Source organism: Osmerus eperlanus, chromosome 8, assembly GCF_963692335.1.
Source record: "Osmerus eperlanus chromosome 8, fOsmEpe2.1, whole genome shotgun sequence".
Classification (NCBI taxonomy): domain Eukaryota; kingdom Metazoa; phylum Chordata; class Actinopteri; order Osmeriformes; family Osmeridae; genus Osmerus; species Osmerus eperlanus.
Genome location: NC_085025.1, coordinates 4,859,588 through 4,883,116, shown reverse-complemented (window position 1 = coordinate 4,883,116; position 23,529 = coordinate 4,859,588). Strand labels below are relative to the sequence as shown.

General features: G+C 46.0%; 1 protein-coding gene across 1 annotated transcript; it reads left to right on the top strand.

Moving 5' to 3' along the window:
• The first annotated feature begins 7,007 nt into the window (after positions 1-7,007).
• thbs1b (thrombospondin 1b) lies at positions 7,008-21,221 on the top strand. The gene is made up of 23 exons (XM_062466967.1): positions 7,008-7,201; positions 7,373-7,455; positions 7,690-8,249; positions 8,459-8,534; positions 8,956-9,045; positions 9,172-9,281; positions 9,749-9,874; positions 10,690-10,786; positions 13,758-13,931; positions 14,127-14,303; positions 14,601-14,774; positions 14,934-15,061; positions 15,228-15,380; positions 15,692-15,910; positions 16,149-16,256; positions 16,766-16,925; positions 17,315-17,433; positions 18,478-18,712; positions 18,890-19,117; positions 19,375-19,646; positions 19,779-19,876; positions 20,007-20,146; positions 20,419-21,221. Exons 2-23 carry the CDS (start codon positions 7,392-7,394, stop codon positions 20,424-20,426), a joined length of 3,516 nt encoding a protein of 1,171 aa, XP_062322951.1. The 5' UTR covers positions 7,008-7,201; positions 7,373-7,391; the 3' UTR covers positions 20,427-21,221.
• Positions 21,222-23,529: the final 2,308 nt, after the last annotated feature.

The following is a 23,529-nucleotide window of genomic DNA, read 5'->3' as shown; positions in this document are numbered from 1 at the left end:
CACGTTCAACCACCTCCCTAAAACAGGTCGTGGCATTGAGTTCATGGGTCACATTCGGCAGCCTCTCAGAGAAGGGAATGTGCTGCGGACGTCCTCCCCGTGTGAGCCCATCTCCCTCGCTTGTGTTTAACCTCCTCTACAAGCGCTCTGCATCGTCCCCGACGACACTCACCCGTCACTGTTCCAGGCTGTGTCCAGGCTGCATCCTAGCAACCAAGTCAACACTCCGGTAGACAACAAGGTGGTTTGTGTCTGCCTAAGTCAGCCAGAGAACAACATGAGACACTTGGAGCACCAGCACTCCCATTTTTGTCTTGTAGAATCAGGTTTTGGTTGTTGGATGATTTTGATCTCATTAGTAACTCATTTGGACTAAGGGGCGCAGTTTACAAACATGGGCCTTCAAGGTTTTTAGATGTAGGAATGGGGAAGAAGGGGTGGGATGTGGGGGGCAAAAGGGTGGGGTGTGGGGTGGCGGTTACTGTAGCAAAGAGTTTTTATGGCCTCTCACTGTTCCTTGGGTTGCTAACTGGTCCAAACAAGGGATTCAAACCTTGTTAAAACCCCCAACAAAAGAAGCCCTGATAAAAACCACACAGTCTCAAAATCAACTCCAGAAATGTCATTTTACATTCAGCACGAAACTAACTTCTGGGACGAAAAGAAACAAAACGATTGCTCCCTGGTCCGGCCATGAAAGCCTGTGACTTTATGGAGCCCAGTGTTCACTCTGGAAGTCATGGAATGTTATGATTCCAAAAACTGACTCATGGACCGGAGGGGGTGCTTTCCCCTCCCCTCTGCTGAACGCTGCAGTGACGTCTGTCCGTTTCCATTCACAGATGAACAGCAGAGCCCTACACAGCCCCGGTACCCCACGGCCCCGGTACCCCACAGTCCCGGTACCCCACAGCCCCGGTAACCCACAGTCCCGGTACCTCACAGCCCCAGTATCCCACAGTCCCGGTACCCCACAGCCCCAGTATCCCACGGCCCCGGTACCCCACGGCCCCGGTACCCCACGGCCCCGGTACCCCACAGCCCCAGTACCCCACAGCCCCAGTACCCCACAGCCCCAGTACCCCACAGCCCCAGTACCCCACAGTCCCGGTACCCCACGGCCCCAGTACCAGTCACAATACTGGAATGTAGGAGTTTGAGAAGCATCCCAGTTACTAGACAGTCGATGGTATAGACAGCCTGGTCTCAGTCCTGAGTTGTATTGCCGCTTGGGCAGTCTCAGTGTCACTATTCCAATGCACAAGGAAGCCTATGGTGTCAGTATAAGCCTTAGGGTGCCCTGACCTACCTGTTTTTATGCAAAATGTTGCACTAAGTCTAACCCTAATCCTAATATTTGATGTCCAGATAGTATCAAAAGATAAGAAAACGCCTTGAGCTTTAATGGCATGTCTTTTGTGAAGTAATGCCCAAAAATTTACAAAAACGTATAACTATTGTCAAGTCTGTGTACATGATCCTCCACTTGAACACAAACAGTCCAGTACATTTCGAAGCCCAGCCATAACGTGAAGTAACACAAAAGTCAGGGTGTACAGCACACTATTCAAACAGCCCATTACCGTCCACCTCACAATGTACAGGTGGACTGAAAGGGAGACGTAATCATGCGTTAAATACCCACTGAAAGCACCACTGGGGGGTGTAGGCCATGTGAAGCTCTGCTGGAATAGCCTGAGGTTGTAAACCATCCAGGTAGAAACCAGACACAAGACTGGTGTCTTTATAGACACCTCTATATGCAAATCTCAGGGTCTGGTTGAGATACTGTTCCAGTCACCAAAAACAATAACGTTTGATTAAAACTATGTGAGGAGTGATCTGAAAAGTGATGTGCATTCGTATGTGTGTGCGTATGAGAGAGTGTGGGTGTGAGTGTGTGTGTCCTAAACAACACCTGGAGGGTGTGCGCAAACAAGCCTGCATGTGTGAAGACGTTCTCTCTGTCTGCATGTGACTACATGTGTCCTGGGACAGTCCACGCCTAGTCCCAGTTGTACAGCCCGCTTGTATGGGGCATATCAATGGGATTGTGTGTCTGGATCTTGCTGCTGGCTGGACTGTTAGTGATTGAGCAGGTCTGGACTATGCAAACCTGCACAGGTATTCACACCTGCCCTTCTCCACCGACCCACACAAAGACAAACACATGCACTCTCGCTCTCTGTCTCAGAGCCACATACACTGGAGCACACACACTTCTCTCCATCTCTCCCTCTTTCTAATATTTATCTGCCTCTCTTTCCACTGTCTCTCTCTCTCTCTCTCCCTCTCTCTTTCCATCTCCAGAACCATGTCGACTCCCTGAGACGTTATTGTCTGGGGGCAACAGCAGTATTGACACCAGAACATCGAGCCTCGGGAGGATCGCAACAGCGGGGAACCCTCTGATCACGTGTCCCCTCTCGTAAACAAAGCCGTCTCTCTTCCCTGGCTACGTCTCCAACTGCACGAGAGGAAATAGTGATGCGCCAGGCAGGCTCTTATCCCGACAGGTCTTCTCACAAAGTCCATCAGAATCCATTAAAGGAAAACAAACCTGTGATAACAGCTCGACACAAGGGCTGGTATTGTGGGATCTCCGTTGCGTTGAGTGAGAGAAGGGGCCATCAGTGTGATTTCTGTCTGTCCTGGTGGCACATTGGCGGGGGCGGCGCGAGGAAGAGTCTCCTGGGATATTTATCTATGGCTCAGAGTCATGCAGGGAATGTGGGCAGGGCAGGTGACCTCTCTATATCTCCAAATACGGTCGTCCAAGCAGTGTTTATTGCATCTGTAGGCTGGGTCGCTGTCGTTTGTGTGTGTTTGGTAAAGGAATGCGTGATGCTGTAGGGAAAGGCCACTGTTTGGTAGAATTCACACAATATAGGATAGAGAATGGAGGATGTAGAAGCAGTTTTTGGACGTGTGTGTGTGTGTGTAGAGGGGAGCAGGGTTATCTTTAGAAACAGGAAACAATGAAACGACCCAGAGCGAGAACAGTCATGCTCATGTAGAGATATGAACAAACACCAAAAATAGTTACCTTCATAACAGTCATCTCTTAAGACTGTACATTAACCAAATATGGACCAAAAGTTCCATCAGAGTCGAAATGGAATGGGCAGTTACACTCCTAGAAGCAATTACCTGATGATTCACAACAGCCACAGGCTTCTCCATCCTGCTGCTGTCTGGAATGTAAATTACACTGTCCGTGAAACCCGGTGAGAACCCTGTGGAAATAAGCTGATGACCTTCTAATACTCTTTGAGTTTGTGAGAACATGCTTAGACACTATTTAAATCAACACTTTACTGAGTAAAAAAAAAAAAAGTATATGTGGGTGGACTTGAGGGAGTGAGAGAGAGAGCAAGAAAGAGAGTGAGTAAACAGGCAGTATATTTTGGCCTCTGCCTCAGTCTGTTATGTGTGACAGACTGAGGTGTGTGTGTGTGTGTGTGTGTGTGTGTGTGTATGCATGTGATATGTGCCGGCTAAGAGATGGGTGAGACTCATCCTGAGGTTACACTTAGACGGGGAAGATTTGAACCCCTGCACCGCGCTGGTGCAGGGGTTCAAATCTTCCCCGTCTAAGTGTAACCTCAGGATGAGTCTCACCCATCTGGGCTGATCATCAACAATAACAAGCACACATTCCACACACCTCTCCACAATATTAATAAAGCCAAGAGGGTTTTGGAATTTCACCATCATTCACCATGGAAACCATGCAGTGGAACTGCTTTCCAACACCATACAAAATGTGAAAATATGTGAAATCATGTGGTCTCAAATGAGTAGGTTTTTGTATCCATGACCAGCTCCAAATGAGTTTGGTCTCGTCCAGAGCCCGTTCTCCTCCCCTGTTGTGTTCTCTTCTGAGCTATCAGAGGTGCCCTACCTTTTGCGTGTTTGACCTGACACAGATCTGGCGCTCTGCTGCGTGAGTCAGCACAGTGGGCTTGGTGTTCCAGCCCATTACCCCACACCTATGGCCAGTCACACCGAGACAGGGAAGGGCCTCTCTCTGGTCCACAGCAAGCCACAGGCATGCTCTGGCTCCTGCTCTCAGTGGCTGGGGGGAATTCCAACACACATTCGCATGCATGGATACACACAAACACACACAATCCAGCTTTGATTTGTGATTTCGCCTCCTTTGGGGCATCTCTGTGACTCGATAGTAAAGTACGTTTAGAGGAGAGGACGTGTGATAAAGAGACAGAGGAGATGAGAGGAGCTGACTGTATAGAGGTGTGCCTGATTGATCCACCTGCGGGGTAAGGAGCAGTGAGTTATCAGAGGGCTGGGTTGGGAGCTGTTGTGACACTGAAACCTCACATCAGAAGAGAACAGAACAGGGGGCGGGCGGGGGCCAGCTGAAATCACCCGTCATAAAGCATCGCTTATTGATTTCCGGTACATGGACTCCAAGGGGAGCAGAATGTGCTTGAAACTGCTGTACAGTTCATAGGCAGCGCATTAAAATACCATGCTTATTGAGTCCTCCAGGGATTACAAGTGTGCAAAGGAAGGAAGTTATGAGAATGTGTTAAAGAGTGTGTGTCCTTGTGCATGTGTCTGTGTGTGTCTGATCCTATTATTTATGGTTTCATTTGCCAAGTGTAAGCAGTAGATTAATGACTGGAATGCAAACCAATTCCTCTGAGAGCCACACAGCCCAGTAGCTGAATGTAACCGTCAACACTGAAACAAATACATGCTGCTATTTCATGTGTGGTCCAACCATGCTTGCGTCAGAAATCCAATATATGGCTGCCAATGGTAGCACTTAGCAACAGTCAGTTATGCTGTGTGACTGAGGCGGCTAGGAGAAGGGTTTCAGGCCTTGTTGGTCAGAGGTACAATAGCTGTGTGTCTGGGGGTCAAGGTAGGTAAACACGCAAACCTACGCACGCATGGACACAGGATTGATGGACTCAGCTTGTGACGCACTTAAGAACAATCCTGTCGCAGGAAAACAGCTGAGACGTCAAGGGGCTGAGGTGGCCAGGAGACCACGCCAAAGGATCTCAGGATACTCAAGATGCATTCTCTGTGTGTGTGAATGTGTGTGTGTGTGTGTGTGTGTGTGTGCGTGCATGTGTGTATGTGTGTGTCTGAGCCAAAGGCTAGATCCATATCCAGTTACTTATTCCTATGGACGTTTTTGCTTGGCAACTAGTCGTTCACACTACCTAGATATCAATCTGATCAGGTAACCACCTGTGACAAAGCTTTCCTTGCTGGAGGTGGGACACAAAATATCATCCATACACCACCCTTTCACCGCTTTCAGAGTGAACACAGACCAGCAGACGTACGGAAGGGATTGTGATGTGAGACAGGCATCAAGAGACCCCTGACCGGCATCAAGAGACCCCTGACCCCAGGACCCCTCTGGCTGCAGGAGGACACCCAGTCGCCCACCTCACCTGTCAACCACACACACACACACACAGCCTCTGAAAGCAATACCTTAACTCAGATTAAAAGGAATGATAGTGTTTGCGTGAAACCAGTGAAAATATGTAATTATTTGTGGGTCTGGAGACAAAGACCACCTTGTCGGGGTTGCGTAGGTCCCATATATATGATTATTTCCTTGATCTAGCTACATACCATTTACCTCAACCACATCCTCCAAGTCTCCTAGGACCTAGGTAGTCAAAACATGGTCTGTTTGAAGAAAGCCAGGAGGAAACTGTTGCCTAGTACTGAATCTCTGTCCAGCTCACTTTGTTTTAAATATTTTTCCCTGCTTCAGAGACGAAAGGTACATCTGATCCCACAGAAGGGACACATGCAGGACAGATTCTGTTAAAGACATCTCTGTAGCACAACTCTCCAGATGAGCATTGGGAATAATCGCACTGGAGATATATTAAGAAGCGGATGAAAAGCCGGCCACATGCACAACCGAGCTGGATAGTGGCTGAAAACCCTACTCCAGAAGGGCTCAGGGGAGCTGTTAGCTGCAGGGGATGAGAGATGAGAGAGGAGAGGAAAGCCTTCTAGAGAGTTCCAGGTACCTCTGGATCTCTGGCCCCTCAGGGCTCTGAAAGCTGAACTTGATCCCCGAGTTCACCTCACAGTGAAAGGTCATATTTTTATTATACCTCTAGTTCACAGTCTCCAACATATATTTGTCTCAGGCAATTAGTAATCTTTATTGATATGTTATTATTATTTATTATGAACCATCTGCTTCCAAAGAAAAACAATAATGTTGACATAAAGACGTCTGATTTGGCTTTGTTTTTTATATGGACTGGAGAGGATATCACATAAAAAGTATACCCCGCTACGATCCTCACAAACATGTTAGTTGGAGAATATCTAAGAGGGAAGACTTCATATCGCAAATCCAGGTGTGTACAGTGATACCATAACTCTGTCATGAGCGCATCTCTAGTGAACTCATGACGGCTCCTAGCGGACACACTGGTTATGGCACGTAGATAACGAAATGCTCGGCGTGGCTAGAGCATCTTTCCAAGGGATAAAGCGACAAAGCGATGAGGACTTGAATATGAGAAACTGTGAACTGTCAAGTCTATGGGATTAAATATCTGCAAATATATATTTTTCTTTTTACAAAATCCTTGTTTAATAGTACTAATAAGCAGAGACAGTGCTGTCTAAATCATTGTGACTGAAAGAAAACTTTTATCGATAGAACAAAGTCAGATAATAGGCTATCCAACACGATGAAATGGCTTTAACGAGATGGAAATATTGGGTCATACGGCCACTGGACTGGTAAGAATGGCAAAGACCGGAAGCTAAATCTATCAAATGATGGATACAGAAACGGAATTTCAGCCTCTGGAATGTGGTGCTTTTTGTATTCTCTGTCCTCTTGTGTGCTTGTGTCTCGCGCTCCACTCTGCGAGGTAAGAGGATAAGCTCGTCCCTTTTTTCTTCTGGGCTCCGATTGGACCAGACGCGCTCTGAGGAATGTCATGAAACTATTTAAATAGCACTTTGTCCCCTCGGCTTAAAGTTAGTTTTTTAGACTCCCGATACCGGAGAAGAATTACCATTAAAAGGCATTCTGAAGAAAACATTTTGTTGTTCATATCGGGACACTCGAATAAAAATAAAATACAAATTCCAATTTGAGGATTATTGTTTCCATTGGACTTCCATTTCAATTTGGATTTTAATATTTCTCTCTTCCGATTGCATTGAACAGGTGGGTGAATTACATTTTGATTTACTTTATGTGCATTACGTCCTTAACATCATATTGATGTAAATGATACTGCATTTATAAACCCAATGACATGTTATTATAGGATCAAATCTTAATGGTTAATCCTGCAATTTTGATACATTAATTGTTTTTGTCTTATCCTTTCTGTAGGCATAAAGTTAGTGTCATCATGAAGTTGACAGGAATATTTTTACTCTTGATGCTCTGGAACTGCGAGAGCGCACGAGTTGCAGGTAAGAGATGGTGTTGGTCATACTTCAATTTGAACTTGAATCGTGTGTGTATTAAGTTTTAAATAGGCTACATTTTAAACATGAACAACCGAAATTGCATGCTTATTCATCGTTGTTGTTTTAATTTTTAATTAAAGATTGATATTGCTTTGATAGCACATTTCACGTTCTAATTTATATCAAAAATTGCCAAATCAGACAAAGACTCATTGAGCGTAATCATTCCCACCGCAGAGAGTCGGGACGACAACAGTGTGTACGACCTGTTTGAACTGGTCCAAGTCCCCAAGAAAAACCACGGGGTCACCCTCGTGAAGGGCGACGATCCATACAGCCCCGCCTACAAGATCCTCAACCCAGACCTGATCCCCCCGGTACCCGAGAACTCCTTCAGGGACCTCATCGATTCCATCCACGAGGAGAGGGGGTTCCTCTTGCTGCTGAACTTCAAGCAGTTCAAGAGGACAAGAGGAAGCCTCCTTACCGTGGAGAAGCTGGACGGTTCCGGCCCCGTTTTCGAGATTATTTCCAACGGGAAGGCTAACACCTTGGATGTGGTTTTCTCCACCGAGAACAAGCAGCAGGTGGTTTCCATTGAGGACGTGGACTTGGCGACGGGGCACTGGAAGAACATCACTCTGTTCGTGCAAGAGGACCGCGCGCAGCTCTACGTTGGGTGCGAGGAGGTCAACACCGCCGAGCTGGACGCTCCGGTCCAGAGCATCCTCACTCATGAGATATCAACCAGCGCGCGCCTCCGCATTGGCAAGGGAGCAGTGAAAGACCGATTTATGGTGAGATATGGTGGTGGATTTGTGACACATGGATTAGTGATTAAATCGGAAATGTATGATTTCAGTATTTCTGGAGCGTTTTAGAGTGAAGCGTTTTGTGAAAACTGTAAAAGTGCCATACCCAAATGTGTTCCAATTAAGATTTTTTAATAATATATTTTGTTTCATAATTTCGATTTTGTTCTAAAATGTGCCATTAATACTTAAAGGGAGTGCTTCAAAACGTACGCTTTGTGTTTGGAACGACCCTTGATGCCATTCTGCGCAACAAAGGATGCCAAAACTGTAAGTAATTATAATCAGAAAAACGCGTGTCTATGTATGTGCCACTGCTGTTACCCAGTATGCTTTGACAAAAGAATGTGCATGCCGTTTAAGGCGCGTTTGAGTGCAAGAGATCTGTCATGGGAAGTTGTTTACAGTTTCAAATCAGTGTAGCCTGAGTTAACTAAAACTTCACAATCCCTCCAGGGAGAGTATGTTCCTTAGAGCAGAGTACAATGACTCATTAACCTCACAAAGATAGTATCAGACTAGATAACAATGAAAATAATTATCTGTTCTCCAGTCTAGGCCAAATCACAGTATGTCACAAATGACAAATGAGGCATGTTTCTGTTGTGGTTTTGTTAACTCCACCCATTATACAGTCTGTAGAACTCTAAAGTAAGTGTGTGTGTGCTGTCGTGTGCTTTACCTCCTTCAGCAATCATGACTGATACCATCACTCTGGACAACCCCATCAATGGATCCAGCCCCGCTATTAGAACCGATTACACAGGCCACAAAACCAAAGGTAAACAAGTTTACTAGTCTCAAGAGGAGCTTTCACTTTTCACTTGTACTTATTCTGCCTTGGAAAATACAACAATAAAACAATATTTGTTTTTGGTTCCTTATCCATTGAGTGCTTTTTGTTCAGACCTGCAGATGATCTGTGGTTTCTCCTGTGAGGACCTGGCCAGCATGTTCAAGGAGCTGAGGGGCCTGGGGGTGGTGGTGAAGGAGCTCTCTAACGAACTGCGCAAAGTGGTGAGTCAGGACACTATTCTCACCCTGTTGATCTGTGAGCAAAACATGTCTGTGTCTATCTCTCTAACTCTCTGTCTCTCTGCTTCTCTTTCTCCCCGTTTCTTTACCTCTTTCCCTCTTTCCCTCTTTCCCTCTTTCCCTCTGCCTCTCTTCCTCTCTAACTCTCTGTCTCTGTCCTTCCTTTCCTAATATAGTCTCTGTTGTGGTTACTAGCACCTACTGTGGTTTATCCACCAAACTGCATGTTAGTTTAATAATTTACAAATGTGCTTCATCTTCACATGTAGTGAGTATCTAGACTCTTAATGAATCTGCCAGTCTGGGGCAAGGGAAACTAGAGCTCTTCAAGCTGTGAAAACCTGTCCAAATGAGAGGGATCCTCCTGGTACTAAGCAGAAGTATCCCCTCAATGCATTCAACCTCACTGATGTCTGTCTGCTTCCTGTTTCCTGCTTCCTGTCCTCCAGACGGATGAGAACAAGCTGCTGATGAACCGCGTCGGCATCCACAGTGGCGTCTGTCTGCACAATGGCATCGTCCACAAGAACAAGGATGAGTGGACCGTCGATGACTGCACGGAGTGCACTTGTCAGGTGAGCAAAATGTGTGTCTGTGTGTGTGTGTCTGTTTGTGTGTGTGTGTGACTGTATGTGTGTGTGCCTGTGTGTGTCTGCAAGTGTGTGTGTGTGTCTGCAAGTGTGTGTGTGTGTGTGCGACTGTGCGCGGCTTTGTATGCACTCAAACAGACACACACACAATCATTGCTACTCAGCATGTTTCCAGCTTTGTCATCTACCCAGTAATTGGTAGGAGTCCAGACTGGCAGTGGGCCAGGAGAGAGCCACGTGAAGGGTCTGTGACCCACTCCATTGTGAGGGCTTCAACAGAAACTTGAATGCGACAAGACTGCTCCTGCCCTCTCGACAACACCTCGTCTCTAATTAAGAAAATGGCTGTAGTCTAGACAAACGGCTGGGTTAAAGACAAAAACACACTCCTTCCAACAACAACTCTTCTAATGTTCTGCGTTAGGTTTGAGACGTTAACATTTCCAGTGGAAAATAAACAGTTTTCGATCCCCTGTCTGTCGTTAGTCCGTTTCCCATTCTCTCCATCTGTTTCCGTATCTCCATCCCTCCGTTCTCCCATCCCTCCATCCACTCCTGTTATGCTTACCTGTCCAGCCCTGTTGGCAGACCAGCCTGGTTTGTTTAGGACTCAGTCCAACTCCCCTCTCACCTTCTCTCCATTATGAGGACGTTGGACAAGTTCCCGTCCTACCCTGACCCAATGGGCACACGACCAAAGACCCTCCTCCCAGTGCTGTTCCAGTGCACCTGCATGCCCTCTGCTAACAGGAGGTTACTCAAGCACCTCTCTCACAACATGGTTTGCTATTTCTTTGTAGAACTCCGCCACGGTGTGCCGCAAGATCTCCTGCCCTCTGATCCCCTGTGCCAACGCCACCGTGCCCGATGGGGAGTGCTGCCCTCGCTGTGGAACACGTGAGTACCTGATTCTGTCCGCCAACTCAGACTGAAGTGTTTCTAATCTTGTGCATGTTCTTCCCACACTCTCGCTCCTACTTATTGGGTGTGCTTTGCCTTCGGCAAGGGCACAACCTTTGTTCTCTCACATATATATTACTAGAGAGGGTACAATTTCTGTGGAAATTGTAGGGTGTGCTTGCTTGCGTCGGTTGCACAGGGGTCCGTTTTTGAATGACATTTTTAAAACTGATATTTCTGAATATTTTATATAAAAATGCATACTTATTATTTATAAAGATTACATAGATTTAAAAGCATTTTTTTTTGCTGCTCATTTACAACTGAAAATACGAGTGAAGTGTAGAATGAAATAGATCTTCTCATTTCCCCTGCAAAAGGCATCCTCATCGTTGAATCAAAACGAATAAATTTGGCAGACCGGTGTAAAAATTGACCTAATCTCTATGAAGTAAACGTCCTTTTAAGTTTTTCCCTTCTCGTGATATTTTCATGCATTTAGCCTACTCATTGCATTCATTCATGAATAAAGAACCCCCTTTGAAGATTATTCTACGACGTTACCGGCAGTAGAAGATTGAATCGCGATTCAAACAGTACCATCTTCTAACTGAAAATATGCCCCCAAAAACGTAAATAAGCTTGACATTTATTTAGTGGAAAATCGCTTTCATGAAAAGCTCACTGGTAGCGATCATTAGGTAACAACAGTAACAACGCAAAGTGCGCTATCCCTGTGTGGAGAAGCTGCCCCGGTAAATTGTACTACTACAGTACAGTAGACTACTGCTGTGTTCGTCTTGGTAGCGATTGCGTTGGTTGAATTGGATTTCTACTATTTCACTGAAGTATTATCATCATGACATTATCCTCTATGCCCGGGCAACACATACTACAGTGGTCTATGATGCATCTGTTTTCAATCGTTAAAATAAACATTCCTCACAAATACATTTTCGTTGTAGGATTTATTATGACATTACAAGTAAACGATTTGTGGGTGAAATTATCATTACCTGTGGTTTCAAACCAGTGTTGCTCACTGCAACGCTGTAGCCTACGCGAGACACACTACAAAAACATCTACACAGCTGTAGGAAGTCAAACGGCGACAGAACATGTTCGGCACTCCCCTTACTTAAATCAAAAGTCTATCTAACTACTAACCTTAACTTCATTGCCACAGCCTAAACTTTGTCAATCTGTTCATGAAAATAATTAATTTCAGCCTAAACCGTACAACGGAACGTTAAATCCAATTCAACCAACACAATCGCTACCAAGACGAACACAGCAGTAGTCTACTGTACTGAAGTAGTACAATTTACCGGGGCAGCTCTCCACACAGGGCTATATCGCACTTGGCGTTGTTACTGACCACGATCGCTACCAGTGAGCTTTTTATGAAAGCGATTTTCCACTAAATAAATGTCAAGCTTATTTACGTTTTTGGGGGCATATTTTCAGTTAGCAGATGGTACTGTTTGAATCGCGATTCCATCTTCTACTGCCGGTAACGTCGTAGAATAATCTTCAAAGGAGGTTCTTTATTCATGAATGAATGCAATATGAGTAGGCTAAATGCCTTAAAATATCACGAGAAGGGAAAAACTTAAAAGGACGTCATAGAGATTAGGTCAATTTTTACACCGGTCTGCCAAATGTATTCGTTTTGATTCAGCTATGAGGCTGCCTCTTGCAGGGGAAATGAGAAGACATCTATTTCATTCTACACTTCACTCGTATTTTCAGTTTTACATGAGCAGCAAAAAAAATGCGTTGAAATCTATGTAATCTTTATGAATAATAAGTATGCATTTTTATATAAAATATACAGAAATATCAGTTGTAAAAATGTCATCCAAAAACGGACCCCTGTGCAACCGACGCAAGCAAGCACACCCTACAATTTACCCAGAAATTGTACCCTCTCTAGTTCTCCATATGCTCCTTTTGTTTGTCCCTTTAAATGAAAAGCATCTGCTGAAGAATAACACATGAAATGTGAATAGTGTTCATCCAGTACGGCATTCAACACTCATGCAGTTACATGCCGGCACACACAAAGGTGCTTTATTTTAGTCAGGATGTACTGTAGTGAATGGTCTTGGATAAGCCATCAGAATGTGTGTGTTTTCCTGAAACAGATTGCTCCTTTAAAACAACTCTGCCTTTCTCTGAGAGCTATTTGAATGTTACTGACCAAATTAATAAAGAGAAACACCACAGGTATTTTCAGGACGAGAGGGTTTCTATTCAAGAAAACGTTCATTTTAAAGATGATTTAAAACTGCAATAGCATCACGGTCAATGAAAAGCTCTTATGTGTGTTTGAACATTGGCTCATTGTACCCACAAAACATCTTTGAATCTTCAACTTGTAATGGCCGTAATTGGCCAAATTGGTTTAAGTGGGATGGAAAATTGGCTGGGCTTTTCAGCAGAGCCATCCTCAGTACAAGTAGAAGTGACGTGTTCCCGTACCTCAGAGGGCTGGGCTGCAGAGCTCTCTGAAGCTACGTAAACAAGGAAAGCCTCATGCATCACTACCTTGATCACCCAGGGTTACGGTACGAGTCAAGAGCCTGTTTGCAGCATTCCATTTCCTCTCTGGTTTATGGCAAAAACAACATCAGCTCCACTCAACAGGGCATCCCTGTGCGTTCAGAGCAGAAGGGAGTGTTTCACTGAACAGGCTTTCCCTTACTACTGCTCCCTGGCTCTGCTAACCCCCCCCCCCCCCCCCGCCCCCCAAACACACCACACTGGGCCTTCTCTCTTGCACAGCCTGCAGGGCCAAATACACTCCATTAGCCCCAAAACTTTAAGAGCTTCAGGCGTTCATTTAGAGCTGATGGGGGGGGCTTTCAGGTCTCTCCCTGGAATAACTCTCTCATTGTCTCCCTCTCTCCCATCTCTCTCCCCCCCCCACTCTTTCCCTCCCTCCTTCCATCCCTCCCATCGGTAGCGAGTGACTACGCGGAGGACGGCTGGTCCCCCTGGTCTGAATGGACCCACTGTTCTGTGTCGTGTGGGCGGGGCATCCAGCAGCGAGGTCGCTCCTGCGACCGCATCAACAACAACTGCGAGGGCACGTCGGTGCAGACCCGCGACTGCTACCTCCAGGAGTGCGACAAACGCTGTGAGTCCCACCAGCGCGCCCTCACCCCTCTCACCGACCAACACACTCTGCCACAGTCATCCTCTCGGAGTTCCTTCGAGATTAATACAAAAGGGAATTCAATTTGTTTGCCACAGAATTGTGACTAAACAACACTGGCAGAGTTCAAAACAAACGTCTCCTTGACCTTTGGCCCCTCGTTCTGTGACTCCCCAGTCAAGCAGGACGGCAGCTGGAGCCACTGGTCGCCCTGGTCCTCCTGCTCGGTGACCTGCGGCGCGGGCGTCATCACCCGGATCCGCCTTTGCAACTCCCCCACGCCCCAGCTGGGTGGCCAGGACTGCCAGGGCGAGGGACGCCAGACCGAGAAGTGCCAGAAGTCTCCGTGCCCCAGTGAGTACAGTTCTGAGTTCACAACCACGACTGTTAAAAGGTCCTGAGGTGGACATCCCGATTGAGCTTCATGCTCTGTCAGAGACAACAACTAACCTGGTGAGATTGGGGATGGTTATAGCTCAGTGGTGGAGCCTTTGATAGCAGATCAAGACTTGGCAGGTTCAAATCCCCCCCTGTATATTGCTTTGGAGTAAAGTGACAGCTAAATGAACATGTTACGTTTAAAAGGTGTGTGTGTGTGTGTGTGTGTGTGTGTGTGCAGCAAGGCTGACTGTGTGTTTCCTCTCTGTGTAGTCAATGGCAACTGGGGACCCTGGTCACCGTGGGATACCTGCTCTGTCACCTGCGGGGGAGGGGCCCAAACTCGTAAGCGTCTGTGTAACAACCCTGTGCCCAAATATGGTGGAAAGGAGTGTATGGGTGAAGCCAAAGACTCACAGCTATGCAACAAGAACAGTTGTCCCATCGGTAAGTCCCCTTCAGTCTTGAACAACATAACAAAAGCTTTCCTAAACATTATGTCATTGTAAAGTTTGAAAAAAACATCTGATCTAAACATTGGAGGTACTAAAGTGTTCCAGTTGTAAGTGACAGTTGGGTCCTGACAGCCTGTGGTTTTGTCCCCAGACGGATGCCTGTCTAATCCCTGCTTTGCCGGAGCCAAGTGCACCAGCTTCCCTGATGGGACCTGGAAATGTGGGAAGTGCCCAACTGGGTACTCAGGAAACGGCATCAAATGCAAGGACATCGACGAGGTAAGAGATGACAAACCAGCTGAATCAGGCACCAATTCATCTTCCATTTCATTCATCATTATCTGTACTTTTTTTCCATTTAGCAGACACTTTCATCCAAAAAAGACCTAAAGGCACCTTTTTCTCTAATTCTTTTGCTCTCTCTCATCGTCCTTGTTGGTCACAGTGCAAAGAAGTGCCTGACGCTTGCTTTGAGTTCAACGGTGTGCACAGGTGTGAGAATACAGACCCTGGCTACAACTGTCTGCCCTGCCCAACCCGCTTCTCCGGTCCTCAGCCCTTCGGCAAAGGCGTGGAGGAGGCAGCCGCCAAGAAGCAGGTGAGCCCAGCCCTGACGCCCCGTCTCCTCGGATAACACTCACCCACCACACGTCTGATCGGTCTGCTTAGATCTCATCCGTCCAGAATCTGAGCTCATGCGTTAGAAGCCAGTTCTGGGAGGAAGAAGTCAGAAGGACCTGTTGTTTGGTAGCAAGTACTGTAGGCCTAGTAAGACACATCCTGCTTCCTTATGCGGAAGGACGGGTGTAGCTCAGTGGTTGAGCCTTTGACTGTGGTTCAACAGGTTGCTGGTTCAGATACCCCCTGTGGATTAAAGCGAACACATACTAACAGGCTCCCCTGTCGCAGGTGTGCGCGCCACGTAACCCCTGTCTGGACGGGAGCCACGACTGCAACAAGAACGCCCGCTGCAACTACCTGGGCCACTTCGCTGACCCCATGTTCCGCTGCGAGTGCAAGCCTGGCTACGCCGGGAACGGGCACATCTGTGGGGAGGACACGGACCTGGACGGCTGGCCCAACTCAGACCTGGTCTGTGTGGAGAACGCCACCTACCACTGCAAAAAGGTACAGGACGGCTCCGTGGCATCAACTGAAAGGTTGTGCTGCACCATGGTACATTAAACATGTTCACCTTGAGGCTGAAGTGTATTTTTCTTTCTGACCCAAAGGCTCTGGCATATCTTTTTTTTTTATATGTTTCGTAAAAGGATATGACATCCATAAGTTAGGAGTTAAATATTACCATGCAGGATTTAATATCTTACTAGACTTTATAATATCTGACATTGTGTTTTTCCTGTAGGACAACTGTCCCAACCTTCCCAACTCTGGCCAGGAAGACTACGACAAGGATGGCATTGGTGACGCTTGTGACAACGACGATGACAATGATGGTATCCCTGACGACAGGGTAGGTGGAAACATCCAATTCTGCCTATCAATGTCTAACAGTATACAGTATGTGTTAGTGTGTGTGTGAGAATGTGTGTGTGTCCAGTATTGGCACTGGGCCATGAATGTGGTTTAACATTCATCATTCATGCTGTGCAATAAGAAGGTGAGGGAGAGCGAGAGAGAGAGAAGGGAGAAGAGGGGAGGGAGCGGAAAGCAAACATTTTCCCTTTTCGAAGCCAAACCTCAAATTCCAACACAGAGGTACCACTCTGAAGAACACACAGTGTATCCACGTAACCTAACATTATATTTGGGACGGAGCCTAAAAATAAAACACACTTTCATCCCCCAAACTCCCTGTAAACAGACCCCCACAGTCAGCCACAGCAAATTACATATTTCATGTCAGGGATGTTTTGGCCAGATAGACAGGGTGTGAACTGTGCGTACAGTTTGGACACGGCATGACAACTCTTCAAGGTCAGAGATAAACCGTGTGCTTTCCTTCCTTCCTCTCTGGAACAGGACAACTGCCCGTTCATCTACAACCCCAGGCAGTTTGATTACGACCGTGACGATGTTGGTGACCGCTGCGATAACTGCCCGTACAACAGCAACCCAGACCAGACAGACACTGACAGCAATGGAGAAGGAGACGCCTGCTCGCTGGACATCGATGGAGACGGTAAGGCACTATGACCATCCTGATCTCTGGTTATGAGCATGGTAACCATGACGGGAACATGACAAGAGAAGACAGATACAGATGATTTAGCTTCACTGCCACGCTGTGTAGCTACCGGACTTCATTATGTCTGTCCACAGTGAAGTGGGTAGGGTTGTTTGATTCTAAAGAGATAAAAAGCTACACTCGATTTCAGACTAACTGAGCTTGGCAAGTTCAGAGTGATTGAATTAGCCCAAGATGAGAGACAGGACGAGGAACCATGACAGACATAACATGACCCAGTTAAGCGGAATCAGTATCAGTTAGCGTTAGAGCTCATAACATGTTCACCTACAGATTGGAAATCGTCATGTCTAACCCAGCAACTATCACTAACTCTCCCTCAGGAATTCTGAACGAGAAGGACAACTGCCCCTATGTGTATAACGTCGACCAGAGGGACACAGACCTGGATGGCGTGGGTGACATGTGTGACAACTGCCCTCTGGAGCATAATCCTGACCAGGTGTGTGCCCTTAAAATCGTTCACACACACACACAACCTCCACCCAACACTCACCACCCAAAACCCTCATCCACATTCATCCTTCAACCCCTCTGTTGGGCCTCTCTCTCCAGTGAGAGTCTTACTAGCTCGCTCTGGGTCGCGGCAGGGCTCATCACGCTGTATGGGGGAAGAGCATATCCAGGCCTTGCCCGGGGCAGCTGCCCCAGGATTAGGCAGGTGGGGTGGGGTGGCTTTTCAATGGCCCATTGAGGTGGGCTGCAGGGGGAGTAATAGCTGGGGCCCATAGCTGGTTGTTAGTGAAGAATGGGCCAGCCCAGGGCTGTGTGTGCTCATGTCGGCACGCTCTGGTCCTGCCCAGTCCACCTGGGCCACGCTCACATGAGGAGCAGGAATGTGTGGAACAACGAGACTCCGAGGGTGGCTGTGGGGGAACGTGGGTAGAACTGAATCCACACGTTTTATTCTCTCGCTTCCTCCCTTTTCTTTTCTCCCTTTGCTTTCTCATAATCCCTCGTTTTGACTCTCTTTTTTCCCCCCCTCGCATCCCTCTCTTCCTCTCTCCTTTCCTCCCCCTCCCCTCCTCTCACCCTCTGTTCTTCTGATTCCAGCCTCTTCGGCTGCTACTGAATGTGTGTGTAGACACACCAAGGAGAAAGGGACTGGAGATTCATGGCTTCAGATGGATGGTTTGCATGCCTGTGTTAGCATGCATGTTAGCAAGCAAATATGCTAGTAGAGTAGGAGAAACTCAAATTACTGTAAAAACAAACAAACAGAGGAAACAGAAGACTTGGGTAGGGTTTTTAATCCTAAGGAAATAAAAAGCTACATTTGATTTTATATAAATGGAGCTTGGCAGATTCAGAAGGGTGAGAGTGATCAGTCTTCTAGGTATGCATCCCATCACATGATCCGGTAAAATGGAATCAGCATTGGGTTAGCATTACAGCTCATAACATGTTCACCTGCATATTAGAGATCCTCTAAAAACACGCCACAACCCCAGATATTAACCAGCTGTTCTCACTCTCACCTGTACAGGTGGACTCTGATGACGATCGCGTGGGAGACAAGTGCGACAGCAACCAGGACATCGACGAGGATGGCCACCAGAACAACCTGGACAACTGCCCCTACATCCCCAACGCCAACCAGGCCGACCACGACAAGGACGGGAAAGGAGACGTCTGCGACCATGACGACGACAACGACGGTATCCCTGACGACAAAGACAACTGCAGACTGGCCTTTAACCCTGACCAGCTGGACTCTGATGGTGAGTGGGCTGGATGGATGGATGGATGGATAGACAGACAGGCCAACCGACAGATAGATTTTCTTTTTGATAGATATAAAAAGAAATCCAGGGCTTCATCACTGATCACTAGTTTCCTCTTGGAAAGCTATTTTAAAAGGACACTTTGTGTAATAATCGATGTTTCTTCTTCTTCAGGTGATGGTCGCGGCGATGCCTGCAAGGATGACTTCGACCAAGACAACGTGCCTGACATCTACGACGTTTGTCCTGAGAACTTTGACATCAGCGAGACAGACTTCAGAAAGTTCCAGATGGTTCCTTTGGACCCCAAAGGCACCTCACAGATCGACCCCAACTGGGTGGTCCGCCACCAGGGCAAAGAACTGGTGCAGACAGTCAACTGCGACCCTGGCATTGCTGTTGGTAAGTACTGTATTTAATTTGTGTTAGTACTATGAAAATAAATAAATAAATGTGTTTTATACAAGAGTTTGTTCCGACCAAGTCATCTGATTGGACGCATTCAATGAGTGCTAATAATTAACAGCACTAAGAATTTTAACTATATACGTTCATCACCTTGCTTACATTAACAACCATTATCTTTCAATACAAAGTATTTAGCACTTATCGCTTTTGTGCATGAAAACGTTCTCAACTGTTCTCTGCATTTTCCTCAGGTTTTGATGAGTTCAACTCTGTGGACTTCAGCGGGACGTTCTTCATTAACACGGAGAGGGACGATGACTATGCCGGCTTCGTGTTTGGATACCAGTCAAGCTCCAGGTTCTACGTGGTAATGTGGAAGCAGATCACCCAGACCTACTGGTCCAACAAGCCCACCAAGGCCCAGGGTTACTCAGGCCTGTCCATCAAGATGGTTAACTCCACCACAGGACCGGGAGAGCACCTGAGGAACGCCCTGTGGCACACAGGGAACACACCTGGACAGGTAAACACGCTGACATCAGATTATAGAGAAAGGAATTTGCCAGTTTGAAGTTGGATGGAATTATTTTTTCCTTTTCTTTTTTACCAACAAAATAACTTTGATTAAATCTCTGTTCTTTTTCATCTTCTGTAGGTGAAAACTCTGTGGCACGACCCAAAGAACATTGGATGGAAAGACTTTACTGCCTACAGATGGCATCTAATCCACAGACCAAGAACAGGACACATCAGGTACACAGCAGATACAGAATCACTCATCCCACATCTGTGTGTAGGGCACTCAAAATGGCCAGTTTCCTGTTTAAGGCCCTTTATTGTGACGATCCACCTCACCATTCCTGTGTGTCCCTCCTTGATTCAGAGTGGTGATGTATGAGGGCAAGAAGATCATGGCTGACTCTGGAAGTATCTACGATAAGACGTATGCTGGTGGACGGCTAGGTCTTTTTGTCTTCTCTCAGGAGATGGTATACTTCTCAGACCTCAAGTATGAATGCAGAGGTAAGGAACAAGATATGAACTGTGTATTTTGGCAACCTGTGGTGTTTAAGGGCAGGGATGGGAAGAGCTGAGTAGTAGGGCATTTGACTGCCAATCCAGAGGTCCCTGGTTTCCTATCATGTCGTTAAGGATGAAAGTATCTGCTAAATGAATACATTTCCATTTTAAATGTGTGTTTACATTTCATGTGTCACTCTTCATATCCAAATCTAGTCGAATCATCTAGTGATCAATCTCAATTTTTTTTTTTTTTTTTTGTGTTCTCTTCGCAGATGCATAAATACACGGAGCAGGAAGCTCTGAGAAAAATGCACCTTTCTGTACAAACATGAACTCACGTATTCTTGATGCCCAGGGACCTTTTTCTCTCCCTTTTTACGCTTTCAACTTTTCTGTGTCACGCACACGGCCTGGCGATGGTGTGCAGTCTGCCTCAGGGGAACTTGATGCTGGTTTGGACAGAGAACCAGCTGACTGCCAGTGGAGATTCAGATAGACTCCCCTCCACTCTCATCCGAGCAGAGTAGGTATCGCTGAGGAATCGGCCCCCTTTCTCTTACCCTGAGCCAGCGTCTTCTCTGTCGCTCCCTGTTTCTCTTTGAAAGACCTCATTCAGTTCTTCGCTGGATCGGCTCCCCATAGAAAACTAGACAACTATGCACTTCCCAACCTCAACGTCTCTTTCTTTCTCTCCATCTCTCTCTCACAAACTGCCTTTCTTTCATGTTCTGGATGGGCGTCCCAAAGAAAAGATTGATCATTTTCCCTCCTTAAAAAAACCCAACCAGATCTACCGGGCTGTATATTGTGAATGACATGACCCTAAGTTTGCTCTGAAACTGCAGAAAGCATATTTTTTCACTTGTATGTTTTGTTAGGAGAACTCCTGACTCAGTGGCAGTTGAGTTACCACAAGTTATGGAGGGCTGATAACTCGATGTATGTCTTCATTTTTGTGTAAATAAGAACGTAAAAAACTGCTTTGCTATAACCAATTTACAGTATATTTGCTGTTAAAAGTAATTTTTGAGAAGTGTTGCAGAGACAAAAGAAAACAAAAAAACGAAATTAAAATGAGCCGAAAAAAATTGTCAATACATCAATATGTACTTTGTGGCTGGCATTAGATCGATCTAGTTGAGTTATGAGCATTATGTAACATTCTCAGGGTAAGATGCGAGCTGCCATCTTAGCATTACAATCCAAGACACACAGCACCAAGGGAGTACTATGTTGAGCAGGTGGATGGCCAGAGCGAGACTGTCTGCCCACTTTCTAACAGTAAAACGTTTTACTGAAATTACTTTTTGTATTCTTCTCCAAACAAGAAAACATCAGTTACAAAAATCAAGCCATTTGACAGAAGGTGTATTTCATCTTCGGAGGTCTAAATTAAAAACGATGTAAATAACACACCGTAACTTATTAAACTTTGTCTACAATGTAGGCAGCGAAGAATTCCAATATTATTTTGATGTTTTCTCGACGTACCTGGTGGAAATCGCCCCTGGTTAGTGGCTAACGTAAACAGTGTCAGCTCTGGCTCTCTGCTGCGCAGCGCAGCCTGTCCTCCCCCCGACAGAGCGTCAGCTACCTGCCGTGCCGAGATCCAGGGCTTCTCGGTGAGATGTGCGTGTGACCTGTGTGCCTTTTCTTCAGAAAGAGAGAGAAAACAAAGGAAACCTTTGATGTACAAATATTACCTCATTGCTGTGTATAATTTGATCAAACAAACAACAAAAAAACGTAGTACTTTTTTCACATGCTTACAGAATACGAATTGATCCGACATTTTATTGCTACTGTAGCATGAGCTGTAAATAGTATTACTTTTCTTTTATAAGAGACCCCCGTGTTCTCTCTACCTGCCCAATGGAATAAACAGATCAGACGGGAGTTTTATAAATATGTTTTGCTTTATGTATGCTCTTTTTAATGGATAAATTATTGTTCTGTTTTGTCTTTGCTTTTTTTGTAAAGTTGATACATTATGTGTGTGTAAGTGTGTGTGTAAGTGAGTGTGTAAGTGCGTGTGCGCGCGCACGCGAGTTTGTGTGTAGATAAATGCTATTTAAATAATTTATCAGGATTTGCTGCCTGAGAAAGGGGGCGTGTCCGTCTGTATAAACGGTTTGCACACTGACGCGAGGATGTTCTGTTCTTTATCGTTTGTACCTTTTTTTATTACTGTTATCATCGTTATTTTTGTACAATTAGTGATGCTTGTCTGTAAACATTTGTACGTAGTTATACAATGCAAAATGCTGTTTTTATCCATAGCAATTATTTTGTTACATACTTGGAAAACAATAAAATAGTTGTTTAACTCTAAAAGACTCTGGTTTCCTGTATCTGTTTAGGCAGTAAGCACTCATATTCACCTTCAGCTGAACAACAATGCCCTCATTGAACCAATGCGCTTCCCTGAAACAATGGACTTTATCACTGAAATAATAATGATAATTTAGCAGACACTACCCCATTATCTGCATTACGGGAACCTAAAGTGGGTGAAACTGCAAAGGTAATGTCGACGACTATACCACCGATGCCAAGCGTCACCATCAGCATGCACCCTGACAGCAAGCAGAATGCCAGGCCCAAGTTCAGAGAGACTGGTGGAGGAGGAGGAGGAGGAGGACAGGGACCCTGTGGTCTCCTGGGGTAAGGCACACACGCTCGCTCTCCTCCGGGCCACATGAGGAATGTGACACAGTCCTCTCCTCCTTGCTCTTGATCCGTCTGACTTCCCTGATCTGCACAGGCCCCCGTTCATGGGGTTAAAGAACATTCAGAACAAATACTACCCCAACAAACTGTAACTTATAAAATTATCTGTAAACAGCAGCTCCATCTCCACATAGTGGCTCAATGAGTCTAGGAAGGATCATTACGAAGCAATCAATTGCCTGTGGGTGGTAAAAGACCGTTTGTTAGGGTTGGTTGTTGGAGGAAATTACTTTACGGCAGCTATAGTATGGAAGGTCATCATGACCAAGCTCCCCTGGTGTGGTTTCCATGGATACCCGTTTACCATTTGTTTATTCAGAGCACTTCGGTTCCGGGCAATACATCTCATCTGACACAGTCCTTGTGAACTGCCACACATACAGGACAGAAAACACTCCAGAATGAGACACAATTGTCTTAAACTCTCACATTTCTTCTTTCCGACATGCATGGTGGATACCATGGGATATGTTGCTATGACTCCAGACAGGAAGTGTTGTTTTTTTTGAAGGAGAGTAATGACAGACTAGATCTCAGGAGACCTGTCCATCCCATCATCACAGGAGGCCTGCAGATTAGTGTCTTCCCAACATTAGCGTCTCCTACAGTAAAGCGAGAAAAGTATCTGACTGAAGGGCCGGTCGAGAGCATTT